Raw genomic sequence first — 15,506 nt, 5'->3', positions numbered from 1 at the left:
ACGCAGCTAAAAGTCACAGTTAAAGTCAGAATGACATGGTTTCATTCTTCGTACCAAGTCACATGGATGCTATTAGTGTATTTGGTGGAAAACTGATAAATCACATGAAGAGAAAAGGTAGGGAATATTACCATGAATGTCATGTGAGTCTGTCCCATCTGTATTCCTTATAATTTTATGTACTGTACCTTAATCAGTATCCCTTTAGCCTTCTCTGCTCCAAGGAAAACAAACCAATTCTATCCAGTCCCTTCTCATAGCCCAAACAACACCCTGGTTAAGGTGCAGGCCTCTGCACTTTCTCCAGTCCAGTAACATCCTTTCTGTAATGTAGTGACCAGAACTGCACAACGGCTGTGGTATTTTTTGTGTCTGATAACAGAGGAATCCAGCTGTGGCCTGTAACACAAGATACAGAGAAGCAAGTGCATGGAATAATCCATTGGGATACCACTGACACAGTGAAGCCAGATAACGAAATGATGAAATTTATTGCATACCTGAGGAGATTAATCAGTGCTGTACATTTAAGACTACTTAATTAACTGAAATGGCAACTATAAATATGTGCAACAGACTGTCAATAAAAATTGTATCTGAAATACTATCCATTATTTTCCATTGGAGTGGAGGAAATAGTGCAGGGCACGTATGTAGAAGGAATTCATCAGAGAAGTGAACTGTTGAGTCTCTCAAAGAGCTAGATGGCACCAGTTGCCTGGTACAGTTATGGGCCATGGGTGTGCAGCAGTGATCACTGGAGTAGACTGGACTGAGCTACTCATAGCCTGTACATTTAGACAGATTAACAGCAAACCATAAGGAAGTCCAGAAGCCAGTCGACCAGTGGTGATGTGGAAACCGCCAAAGGATTTACAGCTAGCAGACGCTGGTGGGCTGTGGTTACAAATTACAGCTTCAGTGAGGTATCTGTAGAAAATAGTAGTTTAATGGTGGTTGTCATTTGTGCCTGACAATGACAGGAAACTTATGCAGTAGAGTTTTTAAAGTGACAAAGCTATTGCACTGAGACAGTTCCACTCTCCTGACCTCAGAAGTCCAAGTCCAGTGGTACGAACAAGCGCCACAAACTGGGGTCTTCCTTGGTTGCAGTGGATGACCATGGCATCCTCTGTGCCTTGTCACATCCGTTTGCTCTCCACAGTCTGTTGCAGTACCACCTTCCTGGTCATTGGATATCACTATAGATCTCATCCACCCATTTTGCCAGAGCTGACTTCACATGCTGGGACAGGCATGTCCCTAACTCACCAGGGTATGAGGCCGCTGGCTACCCTCACCTGCCAAAGCAGTATACCAAGGTGTGGCCACTGTCACATGCAAACAGCTACTTGGAGCCATATGTGAGAGCTGAGTGTCCGATGAGGACCAAAGGTGAGTGAGCTGCCCCAGAATGGACACAAGAAGCCCTTTCACCAGTGACGCTACCCCTCCCTCTATACCCCATATATCCAAGTAATTCAATGGCTACTACTGTAATGAAGCAGTGCAGCAGTGAACGTTAATGTGATATCACCTTTACATATCACAAAGGGTGTATCTTCCGAACTGTAGGTCAAGCTGAGGGCATACTTCAAGATTCATAGATTTGCAGTGTTGACTGTTTGGATATCTGCCAATAACAGTTGAATATGGATCTATTTTGCAGTAGTTCATCAGAAAAAGCATGCATTGCATCATTTTGGCAGGGAAATACAAGGAGAGGACATGTTGATTACAGGTGTACCAGAGGAGGCAGACTTGCAAAGCAAAGTTTAAAAACTGACTAGAGAAGTGAACCAGTGAAGTGATCTAGGGGAAAGGATATGCAACTATCTGGAATTGTTGTTCCTTTTCACGCCTTATGGTGTATCGAGCAGCAATTTTTCCATTTCCATAGCATTTGACTGTTCTTTTTTTATGAGACCAAGATACTAGCTCGACGCTCAACCCAATACGGATGGAAAGTGTGCAAAGAGCCAACCGGATTTGAACTTGGAACCATTTGCGTTGAAGTCCAGTGCTGATACCACTACTCCACCGGCTGGCTTAACTATCTAGAATAGTGGAAAAAAATACAATCTGAAATGAGTATTGAGCTAATTACAGAAAATTCTCTCCACAAAGTATGTGTTGTGATTAAGGGTGTGGATAACAGTATCCTGGTAGCATGCCAGATGGTATTTGACGACAGCCCATCTGACAAGGCTTCCCTCAGAGGAGATAGAGAAGAGGTGGGACAGTATTTTGCCAGAAGCACTTTAAGTTGTGCATCAAGATAATTGAAGGAGAGACACAACAGCACAGAGTCATAGACTGTGATGAAGCAGCGTGGCGGTGAAGGTGAATGTGAAATCACCTTAAATAAGTTTACATTGAGCATAGATAATATAAACAAAGACTGTATCTTCTGAGCTGTAGGTCATGCTGAGGGCATGCTTCGTGATTCATGGATTTGCAGTGTTGACTGTTTGGATGTCTGCCAATAATGGTTGAATATGGATCTATTTCACAGTAGTTCATCAAATAAAGCATGCATTGCATCATCTTTGCGTGGAAATACAAGGAGAGGAGGTGTTGATTACAGGTGCACCAGTGGAGGCCATCACAAGTTTAAGAAGCAGTCTTGTAAAGCAAAGTTAAAAGCTGACTAGAGAAGAATCTGTGAAGTGATCTAGGGGAAAGGATAATCTGTTCCCAAGGCCAGTGGAAGATAGTCCATTGTATGTATTCCTAGTCAATTTCAGGACAATGAGACCTAGTAATTTCAGAACAAGTCAAGTTTAATGTCATTTAACTATATACATATATACCATCAAACAAGACATTTCTCTGAACCACGGTGCAAAGCACAGTAATACACAGAACACACACATAACGCACAATAACTTATGAAAGTAAGGATAAAATCTACAGATGAATCACACATTAAAAAAAAACAAGCTAAAGTGCATAAATTAAATAGTGTAAGGTACAGAACAGATTAGCCAGTGAATCTTTGAATGCAATGTGGCAAGGAATTCAGAAGCCAAATGGCCGGAGAGCAGAAACTGTTTCCCATCTTGACCATTCCTGTTTTTAAGCATTGGAATCCTCAGCCTGATGGTAGAAAGTAAAAGAGGATGCTGGATGGATGGATGGGTGGAATCTTTAATAATATTAAGAGCCCCGCGTAGGCAATGCACCTGATAACTATACCCAATGGATAGTCATTTGATTTAATTCTGGTAAATCCTCAATCCTGCTATCTTCAAATAATTCTGAGATGTACTCAACCCATCTGTCCATGATCTCTTCTTTTTCATAGCATGGATTACCACTACCATCTTCAATACACCCAGTTGATGACACGGTCCTCTTTAATCTTGTCATATCCTTTACCTTTTGACAAAGGCCTCTATAATCATGACTTTGTTCATACTGCTCAATTTCTTCACACTGTTCATTCATCCAATTCTCTTTCACTTCCTTACATTTTCTTTGAATCAAGTGGTGTAGGGCTTTGTAGAGTTCCTTATCCCGATGTTTTACCTTTCTTCTTTCTTCAGTTAACTTTCTCAACTCATCAGTGAACCAAGGGTTATGCCTTTGCTCTTTTTCCGATAACCCAAAGTCTTTTCTGCAACTTCTGAGACTGTTGTTTTAAACTCTTCCCAGACGTTCTCCACTGCCGTGTTGCTACCCTCATCATCCAAGACTGAAAATTTGTTCTCCGTTTTGACCAAATATTCAATCTTTTTTGCTTCATCTGTAATGAGAAAATCAAAGTCTATCTTATTTGATGGTTTGGCCTTTCTCATCTTCTTCAAATGCACACTCATGTCCAATACCACAGGGTTGTGATCTGTGTAACAGTCAGTGCCAGGGTACGTTTTCACCTGCTTCACTCCATTCCTGAACCGATTGGGTACTAAAATATAGTCAATTTGTTTTTTTACTGAACCATCAGGACTGGTCCACGTGTACAGTCTCCATTTTGGCAGGTGTTCGCAATCATTAGCTTGTTAGCTTTTGCAAATTTAACCAGTCTTTCTCCGTGGTCGTTTCTTTCCCTAAGCCCGAGGGGTCCTACAGTCAAAACTTCTCTTGCGCTGCCAACTTTGGCATTAAAATCAACAAGAATCACAGTTACTTCATTGTTTTTAGTCTTTTTCATTAGCTTTTCAACTTCTCCGTAGACCATATCGACTTCGTCATCGTCATAGTCTGTGGTTGGCATATAGACCTGTATGACATTAATGACAAATGGTTTAGCCGAGATTTTAATCATCATCACTCTTTCATTAATGGATTCACTGCCTTTGATAGTTCTCACTGTTTCCTTGTCTACCAAGATTACAATTCCGTGCTTACGTTCACCTCCTCCTGGATAGATCAGTTGGTATCTGTCATCCCTTTTGAGCCATCCCCCCTCTGTCCATCTCGTTTCACATAGTCCGAGTATGTTTATCTTCAGTCTTTTCATTTCCATAAGCACATTTTCTAGTTTACCTCGTATAAGAAGAGGTAAACGTAGCTATCCTGACATGAGGTTTTCGCTTGATGACGACCCTGGTAGCCTCATTCCTACCGTTGCCAGACGCGACTCCACTGCTCTTATTCATGGTTCTGTTAACGTCGTTGTTTTGATCCTTTATTGAGACCGACATATTGGGAAATCATGTACTTGGCAGGTTACAACAGTGGTTTGCCTTTGACTTCTGCCGGGTGAGCTTAAAGAGATCACCACCTCTCTTCTTGGTAGATCATCTGCTTGCAAAGCAACCATTGTCTTCCAAGGTGGTAGCTCTTCCGCCTTCCCACTAGTCTCCTGCTGGGTTCGCCGTCTGCAGATAATATGAAGATAAGTGGCTGTGCATGCAGTGCTGAGGAAGCAATACGATTGCATAAGGACTTAGAAAAATTGGAAGAATGAGCAAAAAAATGGCAGATGGAATAGTGTTGGGAACTGTGTGATAATGCATTTTGCTGAATAGTGTTATCTAAATGGGGAGAAAATTCAAACATCAGAGGTACAGAGGGACTTATGAGTCCTCATGCAAGAATCGCAAAAGGTTAACTAACAGGTTGAGTCTGTGGTAAAGAAGGCAAATGCAATGTTGGCATTTATTTCAAGGGGAATAGAATATAAAAACAAGGAGATAATGATGAAGCTTCATAAGACACTAATCAGGCAACAGTTTTGGGCCCCTTATCTCAGAAGGGATTTATTGTCATTGGAGGGGGTCTAGGGGAGGTTCACAAGGATTATTCTGGGACTGAAGGGGTTAACACATGAGGAGCATTTGGCAACTTTGGGCCTCTACTCACTGGAATTTAGGAGAGTGCGGAGGGATCTCACTGAAACCTACCAAATGTTGAGTGGACTAGATAAGATGGATGCAGAGAGAATGTTTCCTCTGGTGGGGGTATCCATAACTAGAGGGCACAGCCTCAAAACTGAGGGATGACCTTTTAGAACAGAAGTAAGGAGGAATTTTTTCTAGCCAAAGAGTGGTGAATCTGTCGAATACACTGTCACAGACTGCGGTGGAGGCCAAGTCCATGGGTATATTCAAAGCAGAAGTTGATAGATTCCTGATTGGTCGGGACATGAAGGGATATGGTGAGAGGACAGGTGTATGGAGTTGAATGGGACATGGGATCAGCCATAATGAAATTGTGGGGTGGAATCAATTGGCTGGATTGTCTAATTCTGCTCTTATGTCTTATGGTCTTATCTGGCATGAAGAGCACATAACAGCTATTTAAGCAACACTAATTACCCCTGACGCAGTAAGAAAAAAAGGGAAACTGAGCAGAAATTTACCCAGACAACTAACCAAAAGCCATTATCTTTTCCCAGCCAAAGCCTCCTTTGAGACAAAGCTAAACAGTCCCCCCTCACCATTGGCCCATTCCCAATAATGGCCACTTCACTTGCCCATTCTAAACTTTTATTAACTCATCTCTGCACTGCTCCTGCCACACTGATTGGGCCACTGGAATGACACTGAACACCAGCAAAGTTCTCCTTTTATAAGAGCGCCTGTAATTTGTGAGAAACCTCCTTGCTCCTTGTTGACACGGTTTGAGCTGAATCCTGTGACACACTCATTCATCACCGGTGCAGAGATTCTTATAAGTCCTCGTGCAAGACTCCCAGAAGGTTAGTGTACAGGTTAAGTCTGTGGTAAAAAAGGCAAATGCAATGTTAGCATTTATTTCAAGGGGTATAGAATATAAAAACAAGGAGGTAATGCTGAGGATGTATAAGACACTAGTAAGGCTGCACTTGGAGTATTGTCAATAATTCTGGGCCCCATATCTCAGAAAGGATGTGTTGTCATTGGAGGAGGTTCACCAGAATGATTCCAGGAATGTACTCACTGGAATTTAGAAGAATGCGGCGGGGTGGGGGGTGGGGGGATGAATATCATTGATATCTACTGAATGTTGAAAGGACGAGATAGGGTGGATTTGGAGAGGATGTTTCCGATGATGCGGGTGTCCAGAATTTGAGGACCCAGGCTCAAAATTGAGGGGTGACCTTTTAGAACAGAGGTAAGGAGGAATTTGTTTAGCCAGAGAGGGCAGGTGTGTGTGGTTGAATGGGACCCGGGATCAGCTATGATAGAATGGTGGAGCAAACTCGATGGCCTGAATGGCCTAAATCTGCTCCTATGTCTTATGGTTTTATCAGCAGTGTGAACTGCAACGGGATGAGCACACAGAGACCGTGAGACTATTTACAAAATCAAAGAGCAGGCAAATCAGAAGAAGTGAGGAGAGAAGCAGAATTATCAGCCTGAGGTAAAGTTGATTAAGTCTGTCAAAGATGACACCAGAGTGTAAGGTTCTGGGGAAAGGTTCATTGCCTACAAGTTAATTATTAATTGGCCTGAGTTGGAAGTGAGTACTACATTGCGATGTTGATTAAGTTCAAAAGCTCTGACAATTAATTGAAGTGTGTTATAACAAGCATGGACTTACTAATGTCATGCCAATACTGCAAAGCTAGAACGCCACAGGAAAGACTGCAGACAGGCATGTTGGAATTGAAAGTTTTGGAGATAAACCACAAAATGTAGTACAACATATTCCGAGTTGTATAGACAATTGTGTTGAAACAATAGCTGTAGAACAGAGTGGAAGCTATATTTGTGGTCTGGAATGAAAATAGAGAATACTGGAAATAGAATATTTAAGAAGAGGTTCAGAGTTAACATTTCTAGTTCATGCTGAAGTTAGGTTGTCATGGCCGTACATATCCAGAGTATAAATAGCATGAAAGTCAGCTTTATGCAGCAGCAACACTGTACATTACAAATATGACAAACACAAACTAAACATAACTTGCATGACGAAATAAACAAAGGGAAACATAATGATATTAGTGACATTGAAAGAGAGAGAAGTGAAATTTAGACAAGGTAGCACTGGGAATTTTCAAGCTGATTCAAGAACCTGATGGCAGTGAGGAAAAAGTTTGAGATGTGGTTCTTTCAATTCATCAGGAAGGTTAGAAATCATTCATGCTAAATCTTGCAGGGAAGGGGAACAAGTGTACAGACAAAGGGGCACGTATTTGATCAGGTAGGGACCAACAGAGACTGAAAGCTATTGAAGTGGTGCGGGCTGGAAGAGGTTTATCAACCTTTCTACTTTCCTGTTATGGTGTATACTTTTATTTCTGAAGAAATTATCCAAAGAAATTCAATGATTGAAGTGAATACTTTGTGTTTTTAGCTGTAAATTGTAGTGAAGAGTTTGTGAATTGAGCCAAAGGAAAAATCCCTCACCTGTAGTTACTGTATATTATAATATGATATGACTGTTACTGAGACCTCCTTCAAATAGCAGATAAATCTCCATTGACATCATTGGAGCCAATCTCTTATCTTGATAAAGTCATAGCTTAGAAGTAGTGATATCTTGCTCATCACGAAAAATTATTGGCAAGGGGACTCAGTGGTGGGAGAATAAAAAGAAGTCTAATAAGGCAAGTTCCCAGGTCAATAGAAAGAGTGTTGCAGGCTGGCACTACCATGCACCCTCTTGTGACAGGGTGGAATAATAACCTTTTGCTAGGTTCTACTCACATCAGTGATCTCCTACCTCATACTGACTTTCCAGTTGTTTTGCTCAGGATCAGCTATTGGCATTTCACAGGTGCCAGTAGAAATGGAACAGTGGAGCATTAATATTCAGCCCGCAATGCAACACAGTGAGAGGTAAAGCCCAAATCTTCAGGTACGGTACTATACTTACCCTCTAGGCAATTAGCTCCCTTTTTGCCTTAACAGGGGCAGACTGCATATCCAGGTGAGCGTGTGTCTCTGTTTAGTACCCAAAATTAAACCTAAATACCTGAATGTTGAAATGAACTTTAACCTCTTCCAGCTGTACTTTTTAACTTTATGCCAACAGCTCTCAAGATTTAGTTGAAAGGCATAAGGAAAAAAGGGAAGTCTTTTGCTTCTTTGTTAATTGCATTATCCTGCTGATACATGTTTAGCAGTTTCTACCATGTACTTCTGCTGCTATTTTTCCTGTGCCAATTCACATGCCCTCTCCAGGTTTCTTGTCACCAGTTTGATACTGAGCAGCCTGTCAGTGATTTTCAAGGTCACCCCTGTGTGGTAGCTGAGCTTAGTGAAATCAGTGACAAGTGCTGTTCTGCAGGAGTAAAAAGTTTCATCATTTTGTAGAAGTAGCATGATAAGGTTTTAGTATTCTGCAATATTCTCGCTAACAGTTAGCATATGAAGAACTCTGTAACTCCAGGTAATCCTGGATAACACAAATATAATAAATAACCTGCTGGAGGAACTGAGTGGGTGGAAAGGCATCTATGGCAGGACATGTATCAGCATTTCAAACGAAAACCTTGCATCAGAAGTGTTAATATGAAACCCTGCATTAGGACTACACAATTCCTTTCTACCCACAGATGCTGCTTGACCTGCTGAGCTCCTCCAGCAGACTGTTAGTTGCTCTAGATTTCAATCTCTTGTGTCCGTAGATGGGCCACATATCAGACCTCACTCAAATAAATCTGTGGCCTTTAACTGAGCAAATATTTGGTATTGATAATGGTTTTTAATTGTCACATATACCAAGCTATGGAGAAAAATTTGAACTGCATATTGTTTATATAGATCAAATCATTATACAGTGCATTGAGTTAGAATAAGGTAAAAAATGACAATGCAGAACCAATCCTCATAGAGGGATCAGAAGTGGAGAGAATGAGAAAATTCAAGTTTCTTGGTGTCAAGATTTCTGAGGATCTAACCTGGTCCCAACATAATGGTGTAGCTATAAAGAAGGCAATGCAGTGGCTATATTTCATTAGGATTTTGAAGAGATTTGGTTTGTCCCCTAAAATACTCGAAAACTTCTATAGATGTACCATGGAGAGCATTCTGACAAGCTGCATCACGCAATGGTATGCGGATGGTGGGAGAGCTACTGCACAGGACTGAAAGAAGCTACAGAAAGTTGTAAAATTAGTGAGCTCCATATTGGGTACTAGCCTCCATAATATCCAAGACATCTACAAGGAGCAGTGCCTCAGAAAGGCAACGTCCATTATTAAGTTCCCCCATCACCCAAGGCATGCCCTCTGCTCATTACTACAGTCTGGAAGGAGGTACAGAAGCCTGAAAGCACACACTCAGTGATTCAGGAACAGCTTCTTCCCCTCTGCCATCCGATTCCTAAATAGACATTGAACCTGTGAACATTACCTGACTGTTTTTCAATATATATATTATTTCTGTTTTTGCACTATTTTTTTAATCTATTCAATCTGCATATACTGTATATGCTTACTATAATGGATTTACTTATTTATTTATTGCCTTCTATATTATCATGTATTGCTTTGTACTGCTGCTGCCAATTCTGATTCTGAATAAAGTATAAAAGATACTGAAAAAGTGTAGTGCTAAAGAATAAAGAGCAATATCATACTGAGGTAGATTATGAAGCCAAAAGTCCATCTTATCATACAAGAGGTCCCTCCAAGTGTCTGATATCAGTGGAATAGGAGCTGCCCTTGAGCCTTGTGGTATGAGCTTTTAGGCTTTTATAATTTCTGCCCAGTGGGAGAGGAGAGAAGAGAGAATATCTGGGGTGGATGGGTCTTTGATTATATTGGCTGTTTTACAGAGTCAGTGAGAAGTATAGACAGAGTCCATAGAGGGAGGTTGGTTCCCGTCTGTAGTCCTGGTGGTCACATGCAGAGCAGTTCTCATACCAAGGTGCTATGTATCCAGACACAATGCTTTCAATGTTGCATCTATAAAAGGTAGTAAGAGTTGACGGGGGTATGCCAAATTTCTTCAGCCTCCTCAGGAAATGGAGGCATTGGTGAGCTTTCTTGGCCAAGACAACGACGTGATTGGACCAGAACAGGTTACTTGTAATGTTCATACCTAGCAACATGAAACTCACAATCCTCTCAGCCTGTGAAAGTTAGTGCTTTTCTATTAAGCTTTCCTCTTGTCTGATACAAAATGGAAGTTCTTGTAGTGTATTCCAACTATCTGTCTTAAACCCAAAATCAACAATAATCCATCATTGCATGTGCATGACCTCTCCATTATAAACTAGATTAAGCTTGTTGAAACACATTCAAATAGACCTTTAATGTTCAGCAATTGGAATGAAATAAGATGGGGGTGGATTTTAACATCAAACATACTGGAGAACTTTATCATAAATTGACTTTCCTTTAAAGAGCCACGCTAAACTATTTAACATAATTTGCCATGATGTCAAAACATACAGCTCATTTTAATATTTTTGCATGACCTTTAACATTAATTTTATTTTAATCATATAAATGCTTAATAACAATTTTTAAACTCTACTGCCGAAGGTATTTCATTTATCATGGTTAAAATGGTGCTTAAATTGTGGACCAAAACACTTGTCAAGCTTTCCTAAAAGCTAAAGGTAGCTACAGTATATGGATAACACACTATTTTCTTGTAAACTTTTAAAATGTCATAACAACCCTTAATTAAGTAGATTTGCGCTTCAAATCAAGATAGCCTGTTGCATACAAATAATGTATTACAAATATTTGGATAATCTGTATGCAGATATAACATCATGGATTGTGAGGATAGAGATGTGTTGCCCAGTGATCTGGATAAGTATATATTCAGCTAAGTACTTGTTTTGAAAGTGCAGAATGTATTTTTAGTGAATTTGCTAATTTTAGCATTGGAGGGATTAAAATCTTGTTCCTCACTTGAAATTCATGCCTAAAGTCATAAGTTACCAAAAAAGAACATGACTAATTTTTTTTTTTCAAATTTCAACTGTTTTTAGAAAATAACCACAAATTCACTCTTCTAATTATCTGTAATTAAGAGAGCATATGTGGGAACTTAAACATTTCACTGCAGGAACAAGATGGAATAATACATAAGAGTGTCCTTCCTTAACCTAGATCCAGAACTGGCTTGCCCACAGAAGGCAAAGAGTGGTTGTAGACAGGTCATATTCTGCATGGAGGTCGGTCACTAGTGGTGTGCCTCAGGGATCTGTTCTGGGACCCCTATTCTTCATGATTTTTATGACCTGGATGAGGAAATGGAAGGATGGGTTAGTAAATTTGCTGATGACACAAAGGTTGGAGGTGTTGTGGATAGTGTGGAGGGCTGTCAGAGGTTACAGCGGGACATTGATAGGATATAAAACTAGGCTGAGAAGTGGAGATGGAGTTCAACCCAGATAAGTGTGAGGTGGTTCTTTTCGTTAGGTCAAATATGATGGCAGAATATACAAATGTAATACTGTACTAATGGTAAGACTCTTGGAAGTGTGGAGGATCAGAGGGATTTTGGGGTCCAAGTCCATAGGACTCTCAAAGCTGCTGCCCAGGTTGATTCTGTGGTTAAGAAAGCATATGGTGCATTAGCCTTCATCAATCGTAGGATTGAGTTTAGGAGCTGAGAGGTAATGTTGCAGCTATATAGGACCCTGGACAGACCCCACTTGGAGTACAGTACTGTGCTCAGTTCTGGTTGCCTCACTATAGGAAGGATGTGGAAACCATAGAAATGGTGCAGAGGAGATTTGCAAGGATGTTGCCTGGATTGGGGAGCATACCTTATGAGAATAGGTTGAGTGAACTCGGCCTTTTTTCTTTGGAGCGATGGAGGATGAGAGGTGACCAGATAGAGGTATATAAGATGATGAGAGAAATTGATCATGTGGATAGTCAGAGGCTTTTTCCCAGGGCTAAAATGGCTAGCATGAGACGGCACAGTTTTAAGGTGCTTGGAAGTAGGTACACAGGAGATGTCAGGGGTAAGTTTTTTTTACGCAGAGAGTGGTGAGTGTGTGGAATGGGCTGCCACTGGCGGTGGTGGAGGTGGATATGATAGAGTCTTTTAAGAGACTCCTGGACAGGTACATGGAGCTCAGAAAAATGGAGGGCTATGGGTAAACCTAGGTAATTTCTAAGGTAAGAACATGTTCAGCACAGCTTTGTGGGCCAAAGGGCCTGTATTGTGCGGTAGATTTTCTACGTTTCTAAAATGTTTCTAACTTCCTATAATTAAAGGTCAAAACAGTGGCATTTATGTGTTAGCAGAAATTAGTAATATTTATAGTGAATTTATAAAACTTAAATCAACAGACCAAAGAATCATTTAAAATTCGTATCACAATAACCAGAACCTGAGAAAGCAAACGACTAATTTTACAACTTGGCAATGATTTTCTATGGTAAAGACCTTCTTAAAGTGAATTTCAAATGGACATATGCTCCTTCTTTTACATTCCCTATGCACAAAAGTCAACAACCCATACTATATAACAGCAATCAGTTTAGAGTCAGTGCCAGGATGCCACATTACATTAACCCATGAAGGGTTTGCTGCCACAATCACAACTGCTTTCCCGACACAGAATACCCACGAGCTATGCCAAGGGAGAGTGATAGTTTCAAATAAAGTTATCTGTGAAAACAAAGCATTGGAAGTCAGGGGATGTTGGGAAGTCGCAGTCATTTTGAGTGAGTTCCCCCGTGGATTAGGAAAAAGGATGAAAACAATCAAATTAGCAAATTAAACTTGCATTAACCTGCGAGAAATTAAATCTAGATTTGATGAAAAATGGAACCAGGTTTAGAATATGCATGTGCAGTTCAGCTGAAGTTTTGTACAATCTTTCTGAGCAGATTTATCTTGGTTCTGGTTGATTTGAGATAGGAAAAAACAATCTAGAGTAAATTCTATGCAACTCCATGAATGTCTTGTCTATACCTTTAATAATTTAGTTTGTATAACAAAACAATAAATACTTTAGGTAATTTATCTGCATTGCTAACTGTTAGTTTGTGCTTCAATTTTAACAAAAAATCTGTATTTAAATCACAAAATTAAAACAATTGCTCTGTTTGAAGTTATAAATCTTTGTTTTGTAAGGTCAAAGAGGATTTGTACCTGCAGGAAAATTGAGCCTGTATCAATCCAAAAATGAACCTGGTGGAAATAAAGAGTTACTTGGTTCATCACTTGTTGATGTTGGTGATGGAACAAATTCCAGAAGAAGTTCTTGTCATTTGCCTGTTGTTCCTCCACCATCAATACAGTATCAAGTAAGGGCTTTATATTTAATGGTCCATCTAATGATGTTGTTCTAAAACTTATGTGGATTTTTAAATTTAATGTGTTAAACTGCACGAGACAGATGATTAATATTAACTTGATATACTACTGGATAATATGCTGAAAAAAATCTTTAAAATGTATGACTTATGAAACACACTATAAACACCTAAAATAAAATATCCAGAATATATCACCCTAAATGTTAATATAAAGTACAGGTGCAGAATTAGGCCATTTAGCCCATTGAGTCAGCTCTACCATTTCATCATGGCTGATCCATATTCCCTCTCAGCCCCAATCTCCTGCCTTCTCCAAATATCCTTTCATGTCCTGACTAATCAAGAATCTATCAATCTCTGCCCAAGTTATGCCCAATAACTTGGTCTCCACAGCTACCTGTGGCAATAAATTCCACAGATTCAACACTCTCTGACTAAAGAAATTCCTCCACATCTCCGTTTAAAGTTTCAAAGGTACATTTAATGTCAGAGAAGTGTATACAGTATACATCCTGAACTTCTTTTCTTCGCAAGCATCCACGAAAACAGAGGAGTGCCCCAAAGAATGAATGACAGTTAAATGTTAGAACCTCAAAGTGCCCCTCCAGCTCCCCCCTCCCACAGGTAAACAGCAGTAGAGCAATTATCCCCCCTCCTCCACCAGCAAAAAAAAGCATCGGTACTCCCCCCCCACCGAGTACTTAAGCGTGCGACAAAGCATTGATAAAGTCACATCCTTTCTTTCATATTCCAGTCCTCTCAAAATGAATGCTAACATCACATTTGCCTTCCTCACCACTGACTCAATCTGCAAACGAACCTTTAGGGAATCCCGCACGAGGACGCCCAAGTCCCTTTGCAACTCAGACCTTTGAATTTTCTCTTCATTTAGAAAATAGTCTACCCTTTTATTTCTTCCACCAAAGTGTATGACCATACACTTCCCGACACTATTCCATCTGCCACTTCTTTGCCCATTCTGCTAATCTGTTTAAGTCATTCTGTTGCCTATCTACTTCCTCAAAACTACCTGCCCCTTCACCTATCTCCGTATCATCCACAAACTTGGCCATAAAGCTGTTAATTCTGTCATCCAAGTTATTAATATATAACATAAAAAGAAACTGTCCAAACACACACTCTTGGCAGCCAACCAGAAAAGGCACCTCGTCAAAGGCCTTCTGAAAATCAAGTATGCAACTTCCACTGATGCTTCTTTGTTTATCCTGCTTGTTATTTCTTGAAAGTATTCGAACAAATCTGTCAGGGAAGATTTTCCCTTAAGGATACCATGCTGACTACAGCCTATTTTATAATGTGCCTCCAAGTATCCCAAGACGACAACCTTAACAATCGACTCCAACATTTTCTCAACCACTGAGGTCAGACTAACTTGCTTATAATTTCCTTTCTTCTGCATTTCTTGAAGAGTGGGGTGACATTTTCCATTCCTCTGGAACCAGGCCAGAATCAATTGGTGCTTGAAAGATCATTATTAATGCCTCCGTAATCTCTTCAGCCACCTCTTTCAGAATTCTGGGGTATATACCAACTGGTCCAGGTGATTTATCTACCTTCAGATCTTTCTGTTCTCCAAGAACCTTCTCCCTAGTAATGGCAACTTCACACACTTCTGCCCCCTGACACTGTCAAACTGCTGGCATGCTGTTAGTGTCATCCACAGTGAAGACTGATGCAAAATACTTACTCAGTTTGTCTGCCATTTCCTTGTCCCCCATTACTAGCTTTCCAGCATCATTTTCCTGTGGTCCAATACCTACTTTCTTTTACATTTTATGAATCTGAAGAAACTTTGTATCCTTTTTAATATTATTGGCTAGCTTACCTTCATTGACTGTACCCTTTTCCACAGAGGCTACCTGGCATGCTG

General features: G+C 40.3%; 1 protein-coding gene across 7 annotated transcripts in view; it reads left to right on the top strand.

Moving 5' to 3' along the window:
* Positions 1-15,506, top strand: part of arhgef37 (Rho guanine nucleotide exchange factor (GEF) 37) — a 123,019-nt gene that overhangs the window by 103,714 nt on the left and 3,799 nt on the right. For all 7 annotated transcript variants that reach the window (XM_072263744.1, XM_072263743.1, XM_072263745.1 and 4 more), the window contains one exon: positions 13,431-13,603. In XM_072263744.1, coding sequence (XP_072119845.1) covers positions 13,431-13,603 — 173 coding nt within the window. The remainder of the gene's footprint in view (positions 1-13,430; positions 13,604-15,506) is intronic.

Source organism: Mobula birostris, chromosome 7, assembly GCF_030028105.1.
Source record: "Mobula birostris isolate sMobBir1 chromosome 7, sMobBir1.hap1, whole genome shotgun sequence".
NCBI lineage: Eukaryota > Metazoa > Chordata > Chondrichthyes > Myliobatiformes > Myliobatidae > Mobula > Mobula birostris.
This window is presented reverse-complemented; position numbering and strand designations above follow the sequence as displayed.